This window comes from Procambarus clarkii, chromosome 22 (assembly GCF_040958095.1).
Source record: "Procambarus clarkii isolate CNS0578487 chromosome 22, FALCON_Pclarkii_2.0, whole genome shotgun sequence".
Classification (NCBI taxonomy): Eukaryota; Metazoa; Arthropoda; class Malacostraca; order Decapoda; family Cambaridae; genus Procambarus; species Procambarus clarkii.
Window position 1 is genome coordinate 4031859 of NC_091171.1, and position 21070 is coordinate 4052928.

The window sequence follows — 21070 nt, forward strand, 5'->3', positions numbered from 1 at the left end:
TAAAGGTCCCGGGTAAATCCTCTTACTGCCACTCCACTGGCAGGCTAACACATCACAGTGTTCTTCCGGGGGGACGACTTCACAACAGCTGCAGCAACGTTCAAGGTATGGAGACTGGCTGCCTCGGGTAGACTGACTCCACTTCCCTCACAGTGGTCCCAGGTCGGCTCTGTAAGCAGACACGTCATCAATAACCGGGACACTAAAACACCTCACTTACGGGCTCGGGCGCAAACACCTGACGTATCCAGTCCATAGATGGCGCTATCGTCGGAGCACCACCTCACCAGAGGTCAGGAGAGGCTGTGTTGTGAACTGCACAGGACTGGAAACTGGCCCTTGTGGCCGATATTCGCCGTCCTCATCCGGTGTCGTCGTTCGTTTGGCTGGGGTTTCGGGAGCTGACCCACAGATGGCGTAGTCGTTGCTGCTCCTTGCTCGGACGCTGGATCCGGGTTCGTAACAGTGGTGGTGGTGGTGGTGGTGGTGTTGGTGGTAGTGGTTGTGCTAGTGCTGGTGGTGGTGGTTGTGCTAGTGCTGGTGGTGGTGGTTGTGCTAGTGCTGGTGGTGGTGGTTGTGCTAGTGCTGGTGGTGGTGGTGGTGGTGGTAGTGCTGGTGGTGGTGGTGGTGGTGGTGGTGGTTGTGCTAGTGCAGGTGGTGGTGGTGGTGGTGGTGGTGGTGGTTGTGCTAGTGCTGGTGGTGGTGGTGCTGGTGGTGGTGCTGGTGGTGGTGGTGGTGGTGGTGGTGGTTGTGCTAGTGCTGGTGGTGGTGGTGGTTGTGCTAGTGGTGGTGGTGGTTGTGCTGGTGGTGGTGGTTGTGCTAGTGCTGGTGGTGGTGGTGGTGGTGGTTGTGCTAGTGCTGGTGGTGGTGCTGGTGGTGGTGGTGGTGGTTGTGCTAGTGCTGGTGGTGGTAGTGCTGGTGGTTGTGCTAGTGCTGGTGGTTGTGCTAGTGCTGGTGGTGGTGGTGGTGGTAGGTGCCGTGGGGGAGGGGGAGCGGTGAAGGTTGTGGTAGTACTTACCTGACAGTAACGTTGGGGAAGTAAGGTTTAGCTCTTTATACCCCGCCTGTTAGTCTTGTTGTATCTGTTGTCTTACAATATAACTTTCCTGATGTTCAAAATCTTTGTCGAGTCTGGCCAAAAGTTGAGGATGGAGGCGGCTTCTACAACTTCTTATATCAGTACATCTCACTTATTGACCACCTGAAGACGGTCCGAGTGTTTTGGTACATTTCATCGACTGATTGAATTTCTAGCTCCTATCTCCTACTTTCTCTAAATTTATAACTACTGTTCTTGTCAACTTATCTTGAAGTAATCTTGAGATGATTTCGGGGCTTAGCGTCCCCGCGGCCTGTCCTCAACCTGGCCTCCTTTTTGTTACACATCCCCCGGATGTAGCCCGTAGCAGCTGTCTAACTCCCAGGTACCTATTAACTGCTACGTAACAGGACCATCAGGGTGAAAGAAACCCTGCCCATTGATTTCCGCCTCGGCCGGGAATCGAACCCGGGCCCTTATGGCTACGACCCCCAAAGGCAGTGTCGAAAAAAGATCAGTGTAATATAGTGCTTAGAGACGTTTCGAAAGCCTTCAACAAAGTGTGGCACACAGGCCTAAAATATAAGATATCTGAACTAGGACTTCCTGAGAGATTTACTGCTACTCTCTGCAGCTTTATAGACTACAGAACTGCTAGGCTTAATATCGGCAGCTACTTGGGTGACGTAATAGAACTGAAAAGTGGAGTACCACAAGGAAGCTGCCTCTCCCCCACTCTATTCAACATATATATACAGCTGACCTACCCCAACCCCAACATGGAGAATACATCACATACGCTGACGATGTCACCCAAATAATATGCCAACCGGGACCATCAAAGCCGCTACTAGCCGACAAGACCAAGGCGGCAATTGAACTCATAAACAACTTTGAGAAGCAATGGAAAATTAGCACCAACAAACAAAAGTTCCAAATAATACACATTGTGAAAAAGAAACCCAGACCCCATTATCCTTGACAACCATCCGATCCAATATGCGGAGGTGGGCAGAATACTGGGACTTATGATAAATAGAACAGGGATCAAATTTCATGTAAGGAACCAATAAACAAAGTCAAAGCAGCCTTAAGAAAACTGAGATTCCGATGCCTCAGTACAAAACATTTAAATCCACCTATATAAGGCTCCAGTTCGGCCGCATCTAGAGTATCCCCCAGTACCACTACACACCTTAAAGAAAACAAACATGCAGAAACTGCAAGCAGTGCAAAATAAGTCGCTAAAGAGAGCAGCAAAACACCGTCCACCATCTGATTGTCCACCAGACAATCCAGGAGCTCCTGAACATACAGCCATTAAACATCAGACTGCAGCATCAGGGGTGTGGAACACCATCGAAATGTTAGAGGACCCAATGTTAGAAAGATGTCTCCAAGATGAGACGCCCCGCTCCCACAGCTGGTGGCCCAAGTGCCTCGATTTACTAGATGAAAACCCAGCCCCTCAGTACGTAATTCCCAGGTGAAATACTGACCAGAAATCCTTACCCCCCAATAATTGGAAAAAATTTATGTGTATATGTATATAAATGTGTATATGTTTATATATATATATGTCGTACCTAGTAGCCAGAACGCACTTCTCAGCCTACTATGCAAGGCCCGATTTGCCTAATAAGCCAAGTTTTCATGAAAAAATATATTTTTTCTAATTTTTTTCTTATGAAATGATAAAGCTACCCATTTCATTATGTATGAGGTCAATTTTTTTTTATTGGAGTTAAAATTAACGTAGATATATGACCGAACCTAACCAACCCTACCTAACCTAATCTAACCTATCTTTATAGGTTAGGTTAAGTTAGGTAGCCGAAAAAGTTAGGTTAGGTTAGGTAGGTTAAGTACACGAAAAAACATTAATTCATGAAAACTTGGCTTATTAGGCAAATCGGGCCTTGCATAGTAGGCTGAGAAGTGCGTTCTGGCTATTAGGTACGACAAATATATATATATATGTCGTACCTAATAGCCAGAACGCACTTCTCAGCCTACTATGCAAGGCCCGATTTGCCTAATAAGCCAAGTTTTCCTGAATTAATATATTTTCTCTAATTTTTTTCTTATGAAATGATAAAGCAACCCATTTCATTACGTATGAGGTCAATTTTTTTTAGTGGAGTTAAAATTAACATAGATATATGACCAAACCTAACCAACCCTACCTAACCTATCTTTATAGGTTAGGTTAGGTTAGGTAGCCGAAAAAGTTAGGTTAGGTTATGTTAGGTAGGTTAGGTAGTCGAAAAACAATTAATTCATGAAAAGTTGGCTTATTAGGCAAATTGGGCCTTGCATAGTAGGCTGAGAAGTGCGTTCTGGCTACTAGGTACGACATTATATATATATATATATATATATATATATATATATATATATATATATATATATATATATATATATATATATATATATATATATATATTAAATATGACCGAAAAAGTAAGATTAATAATTCTAACACGAATTTTCTCAATCTTTCGTACATTACGCTTCACTGTTGGAGGTAAATCAAAAATCAATTCTCCAAAATTCATTTTTATTTCTAGTCTGACGCGACACGGGCGCGTTTCGTGAAACTTATTACATTTTCAAAGACTTTAGTTCACAAATACACAACTGAATAGAACTTACGTATCTCCGATTTTATATCTACATTTGAGTGAGGTGGAAGGGGTGATGTGGCATTAACACACGACAGAACAAAATGTGGTATTAATGGGGTATTAATTTCATCAACACAAGACAGAACAAGGGTATTAATAGGGTATTAATTTCATCAACACAAGACAGAACACGAAACAATGGATATTGAATAGAAGTGTTTGTAGAAAGCCTATTGGTCCATATTTCTTGATGCTTCTATATTGGAGCGGAGTCTTGAGGTGGGTAGAATATAGTTGTGCAATAATTGGCTGTTGATTGCTGGTGTTGACTTCTTGATGTGTAGTGCCTCGCAAACGTCAAGCCGCCTGCTATCGCTGTATCTATCGATGATTTCTGTGTTGTTTACTAGGATTTCTCTGGCGATGGCTTGGTTGTGGGAAGAGATTATATGTTCCTTAATGGAGCCCTGTTGCTTATGCATCGTTAAACGCCTAGATAGAGATGTTGTTGTCTTGCCTATATACTGGGTTTTTTGGAGCTTACAGTCCCCAAGTGGGCATTTGAAGGCATAGACGACGTTAGTCTCTTTTAAAGCGTTCTGTTTTGTGTCTGGAGAGTTTCTCATGAGTAGGCTGGCCGTTTTTCTGGTTTTATAGTAAATCGTCAGTTGTATCCTCTGATTTTTGTCTGTAGGGATAACGTTTCTATTAACAATATCTTTCAGGACCCTTTCCTCCGTTTTATGAGCTGTGGAAAAGAAGTTCCTGTAAAATAGTCTAATAGGGGGTATAGGTGTTGTGTTAGTTGTCTCTTCAGAGGTTGCATGGCTTTTCACTTTCCTTCTTATGATGTCTTCGACGAAACCATTGGAGAAGCCGTTATTGACTAGGACCTGCCTTACCCTACAGAGTTCTTCGTCGACTTGCTTCCATTCTGAGCTGTGGCTGAGAGCACGGTCGACATATGCGTTAACAACACTCCTCTTGTACCTGTCTGGGCAGTCGCTGTTGGCATTTAGGCACATTCCTATGTTTGTTTCCTTAGTGTAGACTGCAGTGTGGAAACCTCCGCCCTTTTCCATGACTGTTACATCTAGAAAGGGCAGCTTCCCATCCTTTTCCATCTCGTAAGTGAAACGCAGCACGGAACTCTGCTCAAATGCCTCCTTCAGCTCCTGCAGATGTCTGACATCAGGTACCTGTGTAAAAATGTCGTCAACATACCTGCAGTATATGGCCGGTTTCAAGTTCATGTCGACTAAGACTTTTTGCTCGATGGTACCCATGTAGAAGTTTGCAAACAGGACACCTAGGGGAGAACCCATGGCGACCCCATCTACTTGCTTATACATGTGCCCATCCGGGCTCAAGAAGGGTGCCTCTTTAGTACAAGCTTGGAGTAGTTTCCTCAGAATATTTTCTGGTATGTCAAGAGGAGTACAGGCTGGATCACGATACACTCTGTCGGCTATCATTCCGATTGTCTCGTCCACAGGTACGTTGGTAAACAGCGATTCTATGTCCAACGACAAGACTAGAAATAAAAATGTATTTTGGAGAATTGATTTTTTATTTACCTCCAACAGTGAAGCGTAATGTACGAAAGATTGAGAAAATTCGTGTTAGAATAATTAATCTTACTTTTTCGGTCATATTTAATAATATATGTCTACAGGAAAGACTGCTACCAAAATATACTAATATTAAAGCGCACGACCCAGCAGCAAGGAATCAAGCCTTCACGATAAAATATCGCCAGGATCTGATTCGTGATCAGATATACAAGGCAGAGAATGAAATCAAAGACAACAAAATGCAACTACTTCATGCTACAAACGAGTGGAGAAATAGCAACATCGACGATAGTATCCGTACCCGCATTGAACAACACCTCGACATCCTCACAGACCAACATCACCTCAGCACTGAAACAAGGATTATCAAGAAACTAACAACATTATATGGAGGATCTATGGCAATTCCACGACCAAGAGATGGCTTCCTGAACCTTGCAGGAATTAACCTCACTGAGGGCCAAGTCACTCTCCTAAATCTGGGCATAAACTGTCATGTTATGTCCAGACCGAGTGAGATGGCCCGGAAAGTAGAGTTGGAAATTCTTTTGGACGACATATTCGACCTCTAGACACAAAAGAAGGTCACTACCAAAGATACCTTACAAGCAGAACTTATTGCAGAAGGAGGAAAGAATCTAGGCAACTACAGAAGCACCATACTGTCCCCCGAGCTTAAAGCGGCAGCTAAAAGCCTTCGTGAGAACAAGGAGATAGTTGTCAGGAGAGGTGACAAGTCGCCAATATATGTCATTCTTAAAAAAGACGAATATCTGGCGAAAATGAACATCATACTCTCTGACCAAACTAAGTTCCAAAGGGTAACGAAGGACACTACAGCCGAATTAAAAGCAAATGTCAACAAACTGATCGAAACTGTGAACGCCAAGAAATCCGGACTCCACCTGCCAAAGATCATTGGGGAATATAAACCTGGATATGCGTATGGAAATGACAAGACGCACAAGCCTGGAAACCCACTTCGGCCAATCATTAGCCAGATACCCACACCCACGTACAGACTGGCGAAGCGTCTCAACGGCCTGCTGACTCCTTATGTTCCTTGCGCCTTCAGCCTGAAGTCTCCAAAGGAATTTGTTGACTTACTGCGGGGCACACGGGCCACAGGGATAAGAGCCTCGTTGGACGTAGAATCGCTGTTTACCAACGTACCTGTGGACGAGACAATCGGAATGATAGCCGACAGAGTGTATCGTGATCCAGCCTGTACTCCTCTTGACATACCAGAAAATATTCTGAGGAAACTACTCCAAGCTTGTACTAAAGAGGCACCCTTCTTGAGCCCGGATGGGCACATGTATAAGCAAGTAGATGGGGTCGCCATGGGTTCTCCCCTAGGTGTCCTGTTTGCAAACTTCTACATGGGTACCATCGAGCAAAAAGTCTTAGTCGACATGAACTTGAAACCGGCCATATACTGCATGTATGTTGACGACATTTTTACACAGGTACCTGATGTCAGACATCTGCAGGAGCTGAAGGAGGCATTTGAGCAGGGTTCCGTGCTGCGTTTCACTTAGGAGATGGAAAAGGATGGGAAGCTGCCCTTTCTAGATGTAACAGTCATGGAGAAGGGCGGAGGTTTCCACACTGCAGTCTACACTAAGGAAAAAACATAGGAATGTGCCTAAATGCCAACAGCGACTGCGTAGACAGGTACAAGAGGAGTGTTGTTAACGCATATGTCGACCGTGCTCTCAGCCACAGCTCAGAATGGAAGCAAGTCGACGAAGAACTCTGTAGGGTAAGGCAGGTCCTAGTCAATAACGGCTTCTCCAATGGTTTCGTCGAAGACATCATAAGAAGGAAAGTGAAAAGCCATGCAACCTCTGAAGAGACAACTAACACAACACCTATACCCCCTATTAGACTATTTTATAGGAACTTCTTTTCCACAGCTCATAAAACGGAGGAAAGGGTCCTGAAAGATATTGTTAATAGAAACGTTATCCCTACAGACAAAAATCAGAGGATACAACTGACGATTTACTATAAAACCAGAAAAACGGCCAGCCTACTCATGAGAAACTCTCCAGACACAAAACAGAACGCTTTAAAAGAGACTAACATCGTCTATGCCTTCAAATGCCCACTTGGGGACTGTAAGCTCCAAAAAACCCAGTATATAGGCAAGACAACAACATCTCTTTCTAGGCGTTTAACGATGCATAAGCAACAGGGCTCCATTAAGGAACATATAATCTCTTCCCACAACCAAACCATCGCTAGAGAAATCCTAGTAAACAACACAGAAATCATCGATAGATACAGCGATAGCAGGCGGCTTGACGTTTGCGAGGCACTACACATCAAGAAGTCAACACCAGCAATCAACAGCCAATTATTGCACAACTATATTCTACCCACCTCAAGACTCCGCTCCAATATAGAAGCATCAAGAAATATGGACCAATAGGCTTTCTACAAACACTTCTATTCAATATCCATTGTTTCGTGTTCTGTCTTGTGTTGATGAAATTAATACCCTATTAATACCCTTGTTCTGTCTTGTGTTGATGAAATTAATACCCTATTAATACCACATTTTGTTCTGTCTTGTGTTAATGCCACATCACCCCTTCCACCTCACTCAAATGTAGATGTAAAATCGGAGATACGTAAGTTCTATTCAGTTGTGTATTTGTGAACTAAAGTCTTTGAAAATGTAATAAGTTTTACGAAACGCGCCTGTGTCGCGTCAGACTAGAAATAAAAATGAATTTTGGAGAATTGATTTTTGATTTACCTCCAACAGTGAAGCGTAATGTACGAAAGATTGAGAAAATTCGTGTTAGAATTATTAATCTTACTTTTTCGGTCATATTTAATAATATATGTCTACAGGAAAGACTGCTACCAAAATATACTAATATATATATATATATATATATATATATATATATATATATATATATATATATATATATATATATATATATATATATATAACTGAAAACTCACACCCCAGAAGTGACTCGAACCCATACTCCCACAACTGGTATGTACAGGGACGCCTTAATCCGCTTGACCATCACGACCGGACAAAAGGAAGTGATAGCCGAGGCTATATGAACCACTTCCCCGCCGGCACTCGGATGGTAATCTTGGGCATAGCATTTTATCAAATCACCTCATTCTTTGGGGCACACGTGAAGAACACAAATGCAAACAAGCCTGAATGGTCCCCAGGACTATATACAACTGAAAACTCACACCCCAGAAGTGACTCGAACCCATACTCCCACAACTGGTATGTACAGGGACGCCTTAATCCGCTTGACCATCACGACCGGACAAAAGGAAGTGATAGCCGAGGCTATATGAACCACTTCCCCGCCGGCACTCGGATGGTAATCTTGGGCATAGCATTTTATCAAATCACCTCATTCTTTGGGGCACACGTGAGGAACACAAATGCAAACAAGCCTGAATGGTCCCCAGGACTATATACAACTGAAAACTCACACCCCAGAAGTGACTCGAACCCATACTCCCACAACTGGTATGTACAGGGACGCCTTAATCCGCTTGACCATCACGACCGGACAAAAGGAAGTGATAGCCGAGGCTATTTGAACCACTTCCCCGCCGGCACTCGGATGGTAATCTTGGGCATAGCATTTTATCAAATCACCTCATTCTTTGGGGCACACGTGAGGAACACAAATGCAAACAAGCCTGAATGGTCCCCAGGACTATATACAACTGAAAACTCACACCCCAGAAGTGACTCGAACCCATACTCCCACAACTGGTATGTACAGGGACGCCTTAATCCGCTTGACCATCACGACCGGACAAAAGGAAGTGATAGCCGAGGCTATATGAACCACTTCCCCGCCGGCACTCGGATGGTAATCTTGGGCATAGCATTTTATCAAATCACCTCATTCTTTGGGGCACACGTGAGGAACACAAATGCAAACAAGCCTGAATGGTCCCCAGGACTATATACAACTGAAAACTCACACCCCAGAAGTGACTCGAACCCATACTCCCACAACTGGTATGTACAGGGACGCCTTAATCCGCTTGACCATCACGACCGGACAAAAGGAAGTGATAGCCGAGGCTATATGAACCACTTCCCCGCCGGCACTCGGATGGTAATCTTGGGCATAGCATTTTATCAAATCACCTCATTCTTTGGGGTTTTCAGTTGTATATAGTCCTGGGGACCATTCAGGCTTGTTTGCATTTGTGTTCCTCACGTGTGCCCCAAAGAATGAGGTGATTTGATAAAATGCTATGCCCAAGATTACCATCCGAGTGCCGGCGGGGAAGTGGTTCATATAGCCTCGGCTATCACTTCCTTTTGTCCGGTCGTGATGGTCAAGCGGATTAAGGCGTCCCTGTACATACCAGTTGTGGGAGTATGGGTTCGAGTCACTTCTGGGGTGTGAGTTTTCAGTTGTATATAGTCCTGGGGACCATTCAGGCTTGTTTGCATTTGTGTTCCTCACGTGTGCCCCAAAGAATGAGGTGATTTGATAAAATGCTATGCCCAAGATTACCATCCGAGTGCCGGCGGGGAAGTGGTTCATATAGCCTCGGCTATCACTTCCTTTTGTCCGGTCGTGATGGTCAAGCGGATTAAGGCGTCCCTGTACATACCAGTTGTGGGAGTATGGGTTCGAGTCACTTCTGGGGTGTGAGTTTTCAGTTGTATATAGTCCTGGGGACCATTCAGGCTTGTTTGCATTTGTGTTCCTCACGTGTGCCCCAAAGAATGAGGTGATTTGATAAAATGCTATGCCCAAGATTACCATCCGAGTGCCGGCGGGGAAGTGGTTCATATAGCCTCGGCTATCACTTCCTTTTGTCCGGTCGTGATGGTCAAGCAGATTAAGGCGTCCCTGTACATACCAGTTGTGGGAGTATGGGTTCGAGTCACTTCTGGGGTGTGAGTTTTCAGTTGTATATAGTCCTGGGGACCATTCAGGCTTGTTTGCATTTGTGTTCCTCACGTGTGCCCCAAAGAATGAGGTGATTTGATAAAATGCTATGCCCAAGATTACCATCCGAGTGCCGGCGGGGAAGTGGTTCATATAGCCTCGGCTATCACTTCCTTTTGTCCGGTCGTGATGGTCAAGCGGATTAAGGCGTCCCTGTACATACCAGTTGTGGGAGTATGGGTTCGAGTCACTTCTGGGGTGTGAGTTTTCAGTTGTATATAGTCCTGGGGACCATTCAGGCTTGTTTGCATTTGTGTTCCTCACGTGTGCCCCAAAGAATGAGGTGATTTGATAAAATGCTATGCCCAAGATTACCATCCGAGTGCCGGCGGGGAAGTGGTTCATATAGCCTCGGCTATCACTTCCTTTTGTCCGGTCGTGATGGTCAAGCGGATTAAGGCGTCCCTGTACATACCAGTTGTCGGAGTATGGGTTCGAGTCACTTCTGGGGTGTGAGTTTTCAGTTGTATATAGTCCTGGGGACCATTCAGGCTTGTTTGCATTTGTGTTCCTCACGTGTGCCCCAAAGAATGAGGTGATTTGATAAAATGCTATGCCCAAGATTACCATCCGAGTGCCGGCGGGGAAGTGGTTCATATAGCCTCGGCTATCACTTCCTTTTGTCCGGTCGTGATGGTCAAGCGGATTAAGGCGTCCCTGTACATACCAGTTGTGGGAGTATGGGTTCGAGTCACTTCTGGGGTGTGAGTTTTCAGTTGTATATAGTCCTGGGGACCATTCAGGCTTGTTTGCATTTGTGTTCCTCACGTGTGCCCCAAAGAATGAGGTGATTTGATAAAATGCTATGCCCAAGATTACCATCCGAGTGCCGGCGGGGAAGTGGTTCATATAGCCTCGGCTATCACTTCCTTTTGTCCGGTCGTGATGGTCAAGCGGATTAAGGCGTCCCTGTACATACCAGTTGTGGGAGTATGGGTTCGAGTCACTTCTGGGGTGTGAGTTTTCAGTTGTATATAGTCCTGGGGACCATTCAGGCTTGTTTGCATATATATATATATATATATATATATATATATATATAATGAAAAACATAAAAATGACCCCTCACTTGCTCTAGTGCTCTTGGGAGATGGTGGTCTTTGGTTTGTATAAATACTCCGAAATTACCATCTCTTCTAAGGGTCTGAGCGTGGTGCAGTGGGTTAAAGGCGTACCTGTTATGCCAGTTGCTGGAAGGCTTCTGTGCTGGCTAGGGTTCGAGTCTCATGGTGGGAAAGTGTTCTAAAGTTGTATATATATATATATATATATATATATATATATATATATATATATATATATATATATATATATATATACTGACCAGATATTTCTTACATAGCTTTGTTCCAATTCCATATCCACAGACTCGTATGATCACTTTACCTCTGCTCTATTTCTTCGATATTCCTGTTTAGATTGTTTGATTTTCTCTGTGAAAGTCGTGTCTGTTTAAGCATTTCCGTGATTTTTATTCCTTCTGTACAATCGTCTGCATTCTCTTTCTAAAGTGTTCCTCCTTCTGACCCTCCTCACAGGCACATGTTTCAAGCAGATCTTGTATGCTTCAGCTGTCAGTTGAGCTATTCAGTCTCATTAAATGTTTGCAAAGTCTATATTTATTTTTTTCCCAGTCGATCCTCTTATTGTTGAAATTGAATAGATTGAATACCCCTTCTTGCTTGTTGGTTCTCTTGGGCTTATTGCATGTATTAATGTTGGTTGGAACTTCCATGAGGGAGGGTGATTGAAGAGGGGGTGGTTGTTGGTGTGAGGGTGGGTGACCATGGTGGGGTGGATGTTGGGGATAGGGAGGGTGGCTGTGGTGGGGTGGGTGTTGGGGATAGGGAGGGTGGCTGTGGTGGGGTGGGTGTTGGGGATAGGGAGGGTGGCTGTGGTGGGGTGGGTGTTGGGGATAGGGAGGGTGGCTGTGGTGGGGTGGGTGTTGGGGATAGGGAGGGTGGCTGTGGTGGGGTGGGTGTTGGGGATAGGGAGGGTGGCTGTGGTGGGGTGGGTGTTGGGGATAGGGAGGGTGGCTGTGGTGGGGTGGGTGTTGGGGATAGGGAGGGTGGCTGTGGTGGGGTGGGTGTTGGGGATAGGGAGGGTGGCTGTGGTGGGGTGGGTGTTGGGGATAGGGAGGGTGGCTGTGGTGGGGTGGGTGTTGGGGATAGGGAGGGTGGCTGTGGTGGGGTGGGTGTTGGGGATAGGGAGGGTGGCTGTGGTGGGGTGGGTGTTGGGGATAGGGAGGGTGGCTGTGGTGGGGTGGGTGTTGGGGATAGGGAGGGTGGCTGTGGTGGGGTGGGTGTTGGGGATAGGGAGGGTGGCTGTGGTGGGGTGGGTGTTGGGGATAGGGAGGGTGGCTGTGGTGGGGTGGGTGTTGGGGATAGGGAGGGTGGCTGTGGTGGGGTGGGTGTTGGGGATAGGGAGGGTGGCTGTGGTGGGGTGGGTGTTGGGGATAGGGAGGGTGGCTGTGGTGGGGTGGGTGTTGGGGATAGGGAGGGTGGCTGTGGTGGGGTGGGTGTTGGGGATAGGGAGTGTGGCTGTGGTGGGGTGGGTGTTGGGGATAGGGAGGGTGGCTGTGGTGGGGTGGGTGTTGGGGATAGGGAGGGTGGCTGTGGTGGGGTGGGTGTTGGGGATAGGGAGGGTGGCTGTGGTGGGGTGGGTGTTGGGGATTGGGAGGGTGGCTGTGGTGGGGTGGGTGTTGGGGATAGGGAGGGTGGCTGTGGTGGGGTGGGTGTTGGGGATAGGGAGTGTGGGAACCGACCTGTGAGATTTATGTTTATTTAATTTATATGAATTTATATAGAATTTATATTTACGTTAATTTATATATTTCGATAGCAATTTGTATCATGTTAAGTGGACTGTATTTCTGCAATAATCTCACAAATCGATCCTTACACATTAGGGGGGGGGGTTATATTAAATTTATATATATGCAGCCAATCAAACTACAGTATTAAATACATATATTAGTATACATTGAGGAGGTTCCTTATCTTATTGTACAGCAGGCTTAGTCCACCAGGTATAACTAGGATGTAGACACCAAATTATTCTCGTTTGAGGCTAGCTTCCATCACCAGTAACTGATGTATTAAGTCTTGCTTCCTCTTGTTCCTGTCAAAGGGCGCTAGCTGTAAAGCCAGAATCCTCATATATGACAGCTATATCAGAGAAAACACTGTATATTATATAATAAGGACCAAGGCTTAATTACCTTAATTTAAGAAGCTGGTTTGCACTCTAACCGGTTCGCCCAATATCTACCTAACATTTAACTGGCCAGAAATATTTAGATAAACGGGTTTCGGTAGGACACTTCCCTTGTTTATTGTTGACAGCGTGTTGATGATGGTAGAGCACTAATTTGATCTCCATAATACTTCGTCCAAGAGAAATTATAGTAGCTGAATTTGCTCCCCTGCACCTCTGGTCTTAACAAACAATGGCTGACTCTTCCTCCTGACGCCTTGGCTCTTTGTCCCGATGTCAGTAACTGATAGAAGGGTCACATTTACTTTATTTTGATACTGATAATTAAGTTAATTCAAATGAGATGCTTTTATGATGGTAAAAGTCCAAAGACTAATGTATTTAAGAATAATTCCCAACAGAATAGTTGGTGAATTTATAGTACTACGTGGCAATGATATCCCGTTTTCTATTGACGGAAAATTCCACTACAAGTTACATTTTCTATGGGTAACTTGTTTATACAACACAGCAGCAATATTATCTGCCTGTTGAATTAATATTAGTAAATGGTGTCGGATTTTCCGACAGGGATCTAGGGTAGGTGTGGTGGGGTGGGTGTTGGGGTGAGGGAGGGTGACCGTGGTGGAGTGCGTGTTGGGGTTAGGGAGGGTGGGTGTGGTGGAGTGGGTGTTGGGGTCAGGGAGAGTGACCGTGGTGGAGTGCGTGTTGGGATGAGGGAGGTTGGCTGTGGTGGAGTGGGTGTTGGGGTTAGGGAGGGTGGGTGTGGTGGGGTGGAGGAGGGCGGAGTGGGTGTTGGGGTGGGGAAGGGTGGCTGTGGGTGTTGGGGTGTGGGTGGCTGTGGGTGTTGGGGTGGGGGAGGGTGGGTGAGGGTGTTGGGTGTGGGGGAGGGCGGCCGCAGGTATAGTGGCGGGTGTGGAAGCGGCACCAATGACTGTTATCTGGCAGGTGTTACTGGTGATAATTACAGGTAATGAGAGTGTTGGCTGGCCAGAGCGGCTTACACCACCACTAAGTGTGTGCTTCTCCTGAGTGTGTAGCACAGTGTATTGTGTCCTCCCCCGTGGCACGATAACCGACCCTCGCCTCACACGATACCCGACCCTCGCCTCTCCCGATACCCGACCCTCGCCTCACACGATACCCGACCCTCGCCTCTCCCGATACCCGACCCTCGCCTCTCACGATACCCGACCCTCGCCTCTCACGATACCCGACCCTCGCCTCTCACGATACCCGACCCTCGCCTCTCACGATACCCGACCCTCGCTTCACACGATACCCGACCCTCGCCTCTCACGATACCCGACCCTCGCCTCTCACGATACCCGATCCTCGCTTCACACGATACCCGACCCTCGCCTCTCACGATACCCGACCATCGCCTCTCACGATACCCGACCCTCGCCTCTCACGATACCCTCTCCTCTCCTCTTCTCTCCTCTCACGATACCCGACCCTCGCCTTTCACGATACCCGACCCTCGCCTCTCACGATACCCGACCCTCGCCTCACACGATACCCGACCCTCGCCTCACACGATACTCGACCCTCGCCTCACACGATACCCGACCCTCGCCTCACACGATACCCGACCCTCGCCTCTCACGATACCCGACCCTCGCCTCTCACGATACCCGACCCTCGCCTCTCACGATACCCGACCCTCGCCTCTCACGATACCCGCCCCTCGCCCCTCACGATACCCGACCCTCGTTTCTCACGATACCCTCTCCTCTTCTCTCCTCTCACGATACCCGACCCTCGCCTCTCGCGATACCCGACCCACTCCTCTCACGATACCCGACCCTCGCCTCTCACGATACCCGACCCTCGCCTCTCACGATACCCGACCCTCGCCTCTCACGATACCCGACCCTCGCCTCTCACGATACCCGACCCAAGCCTCTCACGATACCCGACCCTCGCCTCTCACGATACCCGACCCTCGCCTCTCACGATACCCGACCCTCGCCTCTCACGATACCCGACCCAAGCCTCTCACGATACTCGACCCTCGCCTCTCACGATACCCGACCCAAGCCTCTCACGATACCCGACCCTCGCCTCTCACGATACCCGACCCTCGCCTCTCACGATACCCGACCCAAGCCTCTCACGATACCCGACCCTCGCCTCTCACGATACCCGACCCTCGCCTCTCACGATACCCGACCCTCGCTTCACACGATACCCGACCCTCGCCTCTCACGATACCCGACCATCGCCTCTCACGATACCCTACTCTCGTCTCTCACGATACCCGACCCTCGTCTCTCACGATACCCGACCCTCGTCTCTCACGATACCCGACCCTCGTCTCTCACGATACCCGACCCTCGCCTCTCACGATACCCGACCCTCGCCTCTCACGATGCCCGACCCTCCCCTCTCACGATACCCGACCCTCGTCTCTCACGATACCCGACCCTCGTCTCTCACGATACCCGACCCTCGCCTCTCACGATACCCGACCCTCGCCTCTCACGATACCCGACCCTCGCCTCTCACGATACCCGACCCTCGCCTCTCACGATACCCGACCCACGCCTCACACGATACCAGACCCACGCCTCACACAATACCCGACCCACGTCTCTCACGACACCCGACCCACGCCCCTCACGATACCCGACTCACGCCCCTCACGATACCCGACTCACGCCCCTCACGATACCCGACCCACGAGTATTGAAATGAGGCTGACTCCATACACAGTTTCAAGTGTAGATATGATAGAGCCCAGTAGGCTCAGGAACCTGTACACCTGTTGATTGACAGTTGAGAGGCGGGACCAAAGAGCCAGAGCTCAACCCCTCTAAACACAGCTAGGTGAGCACACAGAGAGTGAGGCGGCCTTGCCCACACCAGGCGGCAGCTAGAGGCTGGTGTTGTCAGGCTCTGAGTGTGGCTGGTGGCGGCTCTTAAAAACTCATAACTAAAGAAATATTTGAGATGAGCGTGGCAAGTGGGTGTTCGCTCCCCCCCCCTTCCCCCACCCCACCTCCTCCTCCACACATGTGTACACTTAGGGGCCTGACGGCTGAGTGCACCGTGCTTGGTATTCGTAGTCTTAGGGTCCGGGGATCGATCCCCGGCGGAAGGGGGATCGATTAAATGGGCAGAGTTTCTTTCATCCTGATAAATGGGCAGAATTTCTTTCACCCTGATAAATGGGCAGAGTTTCTTTAACCCTGATACACCTGTTCACCTAGCAATAAATAGATACCTGGGAGGTAGACAACTGCTACGGGCTGCTTCTTGTGTGTGTGTGTGTGTGTGTGTGTGTGTGTGTGTGTGTGTGTGTGTGTGTAGGGGGGGGGAGTGGAATTGTGCCCGAGCTCAAACCCCGCAAGCACAATTAGGTGAATACAAAAGAATATGCACCATCGGCTTGTGTAACAAAATACAAAAAAATGAACCAGTTCAAAGGTTAACAGGAACCGACACAAGCATAGTGTCGGCTAAGAGGAAACAAAGAGGGTATGATCACGATATACAAGATACTCTCGGGAATAGACAAGGCGGACAAGAATCCCCTATTTAATCTGAGAGAATGTAGGACAAGACGACTATAAGTGGAAGGTGGAAATACAATTAAGTTGAAGAAATGTTATTAATTTCTCGTACTCCTTAACGCGTTGTCAACAAGTGGATTGCTGTGAACGGCGATGTGGAAGCCTCCTTCATCCACTACTTAAGAACAGATCCGACAAAGAATTTAACATCAAAACAGTTATTGTAATCCAACAGGTACAACAGGACTAGTAGGCGGGGCATAAAGAGCTACAGACTTCTACACACACACGTCCCATGTGGTTTGTTTATAGACCTCTCTGTCCCATAGTCACTTACAGGTAAGCACACAACCTCACAAACACAGCCACTTCAGCTCTCTCGTAAACAGTGTTATTAATCCGGCACACGTTCAACACGCAACCCTTCAGCCCCAATTAGGCAATATAAAACTAATAAGATGAACCGGACTAGCCAATTATTGATCATTAGAGATCCCTAGCATGAGGAGCTGCGTGCCCAACCACCTCGCCCAGTGGGGGCTTGAGCGGCGCCATGATGCTAGGCGGCCTGCATGCATTTGGGCGCTAGAGTTAGAATAAACCCCGTGAAGAGTGCATTCCTAATTGCAGTGATTGCATTCTTGGCCGTTGCAAATGCGTTTTCCGTTTTTAAGAGGCCAGGAGTGCCTCGCATCATCACTGTAGAACATTACATTGTTTTGGTGAGTGCTTGATTATTGACGTGACTTAGTTGGGTGTTGGGTTGTGTTGTGAGTGCGTTCTTTAATAGCTTTTATTGTGGGTGTTTTTTCTGACCTTCATTGTAAGTGCTTTTTATTACCTTTATTGTGAGTGCGTTCTTTATTACTATGAGTTCACTCGTGTTGAAAGAAACAATTATTATTGAGAGAGTTCTTTATTAATAGGGGCCTTCTTCATTCAGCATTAGTACACTCTTGGTGAATGGAAATGCATGCTGGGAAACAAGTTAACTAAGTGTGTGTTTAGTTTTTGAGTGCGTGTATTCTTAGTTACTGTGAATGTATTCTTAGTTACTGTGAATGTATTCTTAGTTACTGTGAATGTATTCTTAGTTACTGTACGTGTATTGTTAATTACTGTGAGTGTATAGCACAACAATTATTATAATTATTATTATAATCAAATAATAATTAATAATTATTACTATTCCTTCTGCTTGGTCATGAAGGAAGCCGACCACGGGTGAAAGAGGGCTGTGACGACCTCTGTCAGGAACCCGTAGGTGCGGGGCTCAGAAGTCCCCCTCCTGGGGCTCGTGTGGCCCCCCAGGCTCTGAAAAATGCCCTCTAAAGGCACTACGGGCTCACCATAGCCCGTGCTACTTGGAACTTCTTGTTCCAGGTAGCGAATCTTTAACAACAATAACAACCAGGCTCTGCTTCAGGAGGCTGGGGTCGTTCTTGCTCTTACTGGGGTGGTTCTCCTCCGGCCCCGACCACGACGGTCGTCGGGTTTGGGGTCCCTGTGCCTTCTTTTACCAACTTTAAGATAAACTCCGGAGCTGGAGCCTCTAGGGCAGTTCGTTGTTGCCTTCTGCCTCGCTCTGTTCCTGCGACGGCGCTGAAATTGATCGTATTAGAGTTTGCCTTTCCATGAGAGACTTAAGTCGCCGTGGAGAGGGGAGGGGGGACCTGTTGCATGGGTGACAGCTTCTCCCCCGTATCCACCTACCCTGGCTTTGCGCCCTGTAGAGGCCACTCCAGACCGACAACCAGAGCACACCTCCATGGTCTCCTGAGACTGATGGATGCCTATAATATTGCTAGTTACTGTGAGTATAGCGTTAGTTACTGTGAGTGTAGCGTTAGTTACTGTGAGTGTAGCGTTAGTTACTGTGAGTGTAGCGTTAGTTACTGTGAGTGTAGCGTTAGTTACTGTGAGTGTAGCGTTAGTTACTGTGAGTGTAGCGTTAGTTACTGTGAGTGTAGCGTTAGTTACTGTGAGTGTAGCGTTAGTTACTGTGAGTGTAGCGTTAGTTACTGTGAGTATAGCGTTAGTTACTGTGAGTGTAGCGTTAGTTACTGTGAGTATAGCGTTAGTTACTGTGAGTATAGCGTTAGTTACTGTGAGTGTAGCGTTAGTTACTGTGAGTGTAGCGTTAGTTACTGTGAGTGTAGCGTTAGTTACTGTGAGTATAGCGTTAGTTACTGTGAGTGTAGCGTTAGTTACTGTGAGTATAGCGTTAGTTACTGTGAGTATAGCGTTAGTTACTGTGAGTGTAGCGTTAGTTACTGTGAGTGTAGCGTTAGTTACTGTGAGTATAGCGTTAGTTACTGTGAGTGTAGCGTTAGTTACTGTGAGTGTAGCGTTAGTTACTGTGAGTGTAGCGTTAGTTACTGTGAGTGTAGCGTTAGTTACTGTGAGTGTAGTATTGCTAGTTACTGTGAGTGTAGCGTTAGTTACTGTGAGTGTAGCGTTAGTTACTGTGAGTGTAGCGTTAGTTACTGTGAGTGTAGTATTGCTAGTTACTGTGAGTGTAGCGTTAGTTACTGTGAGTGTAGCGTTAGTTACTGTGAGTGTAGTATTGCTAGTTACTGTGAGTGTAGCGTTAGTTACTGAGTGTAGCGTTAGTTACTGTGAGTGTAGCGTTAGTTACTGTGAGTGTAGTATTGCTAGTTACTGTGAGTGTAGCGTTAGTTACTGTGAGTGTAGTATTGCTAGTTACTGTGAGTGTAGCGTTAGTTACTGTGAGTGTAGCGTTAGTTACTGTGAGTGTAGCGTTAGTTACTGTGAGTGTAGCGTTAGTTACTGTGAGTGTAGTATTGCTAGTTACTGTGAGTGTAGCGTTAGTTACTGTGAGTGTAGCGTTAGTTACTGTGAGTGTAGTATTGCTAGTTACTGTGAGTGTAGCGTTAGTTACTGTGAGTGTAGTGTTAGTTACTGTGAGTGTAGTATTGCTAGTTACTGTGAGTGCAGTGTTAGTTACTGTGAGTGTAGTATTGCTAGTTACTGTGAGTGTAGTGTTAGTTACTGTGAGTGTAGTATTGCTAGTTACTGTGAGTGTAGTGTTAGTTACTGTGAGTGTAGTATTGCTAGTTACTGTGAGTGTAGTGTTAGTTACTGTGAGTGTAGTGTTAGTTACTGTGAGTGTAGTGTTAGTTACTGTGAGTGTAGTGTTAGTTACTGTGAGTGTAGTGTTAGTTACTGTGAGTGTAGTGTTAGTTACTGTGAGTGTAGCGTTAGTTACTGTGAGTGTAGTGTTAGTTACTGTGAGTGTAGTGTTAGTTACTGTGAGTGTAGTGTTAGTTACTGTGAGGGGTATTGCTAGTTACTGTGAGTGTATTCTTGGTAACATATGAGAAATTTAGTTATAAGTGCATTCTTCCTTATAACGGAGCACTTTCCTACTATACGGTACAGGCTGCATTCTTGATCATTGTGAGTGCATTCTTGATCATTGTGAGTGCATTCTTGATCATTGTGAGTGCATTCTTGATCATTGTGAGTGCATTCTTGATCATTGCGAGTGCATTCTTGATCATTGCGAGTGCATTCTTGATCATTGCGAGTGCATTCTTGATTATTGTGAGTGCATTCTTGATTATTGTGAGTGCATTCTTGATTAATGCGAGTGCATTCACGCAGCATCCAGTTGAAGAGGTGATAATTCCTGATGACCTGATGCGTCTTGAGGCGCCGACCCGCTGGACGGGGAAGGAGATCTCCACAAGCAGGGACCGTTATCGCATCATCCAACTACGGGCTCACCATAGCCCGTGCTACTTGGAACTTTTTGTTCCAAATAGCGAATCTTAAACAACAACAAACAGCATCCAAACTGCTTGCTTCATGATGGTCTCTCTTCTCTCGGGTCCTTCATCTCGCAGCAAAACTATCTTAGATGCTCATTGATATCATGCATATGTTTAGATTTTTTTTGTATGAAGGCCACATTGGACGGAGGAGTAACTTGTGAATTATTGCATTTAAAAACGGGTGGTCCCGACGAGGGGTCAAGACCCCGGACTGAAGTATTTGTCTATATTTTCATGTGGGGAAGAGAAGAGGTAGAAATAAAGGTAAATGATGAAGACATAAAGGGGAAGGAAAATTGTAGAAATTTAAATGATAATTCGAG

At 46.6% G+C, this 21070-nt stretch overlaps 1 protein-coding gene across 1 annotated transcript in view; it reads left to right on the forward strand.

The window, feature by feature from the left end:
• LOC138367614 (soluble scavenger receptor cysteine-rich domain-containing protein SSC5D-like) overlaps window positions 1-20748 on the forward strand; it is a 24046-nt gene extending 3298 nt beyond the window's left edge. Inside the window, exons 2-3 of the mRNA XM_069329336.1 lie at window positions 14466-16120; window positions 20578-20748. Coding sequence (XP_069185437.1) covers window positions 14466-16120; window positions 20578-20748 — 1826 coding nt within the window. The remainder of the gene's footprint in view (window positions 1-14465; window positions 16121-20577) is intronic.
• Window positions 20749-21070: the final 322 nt, after the last annotated feature.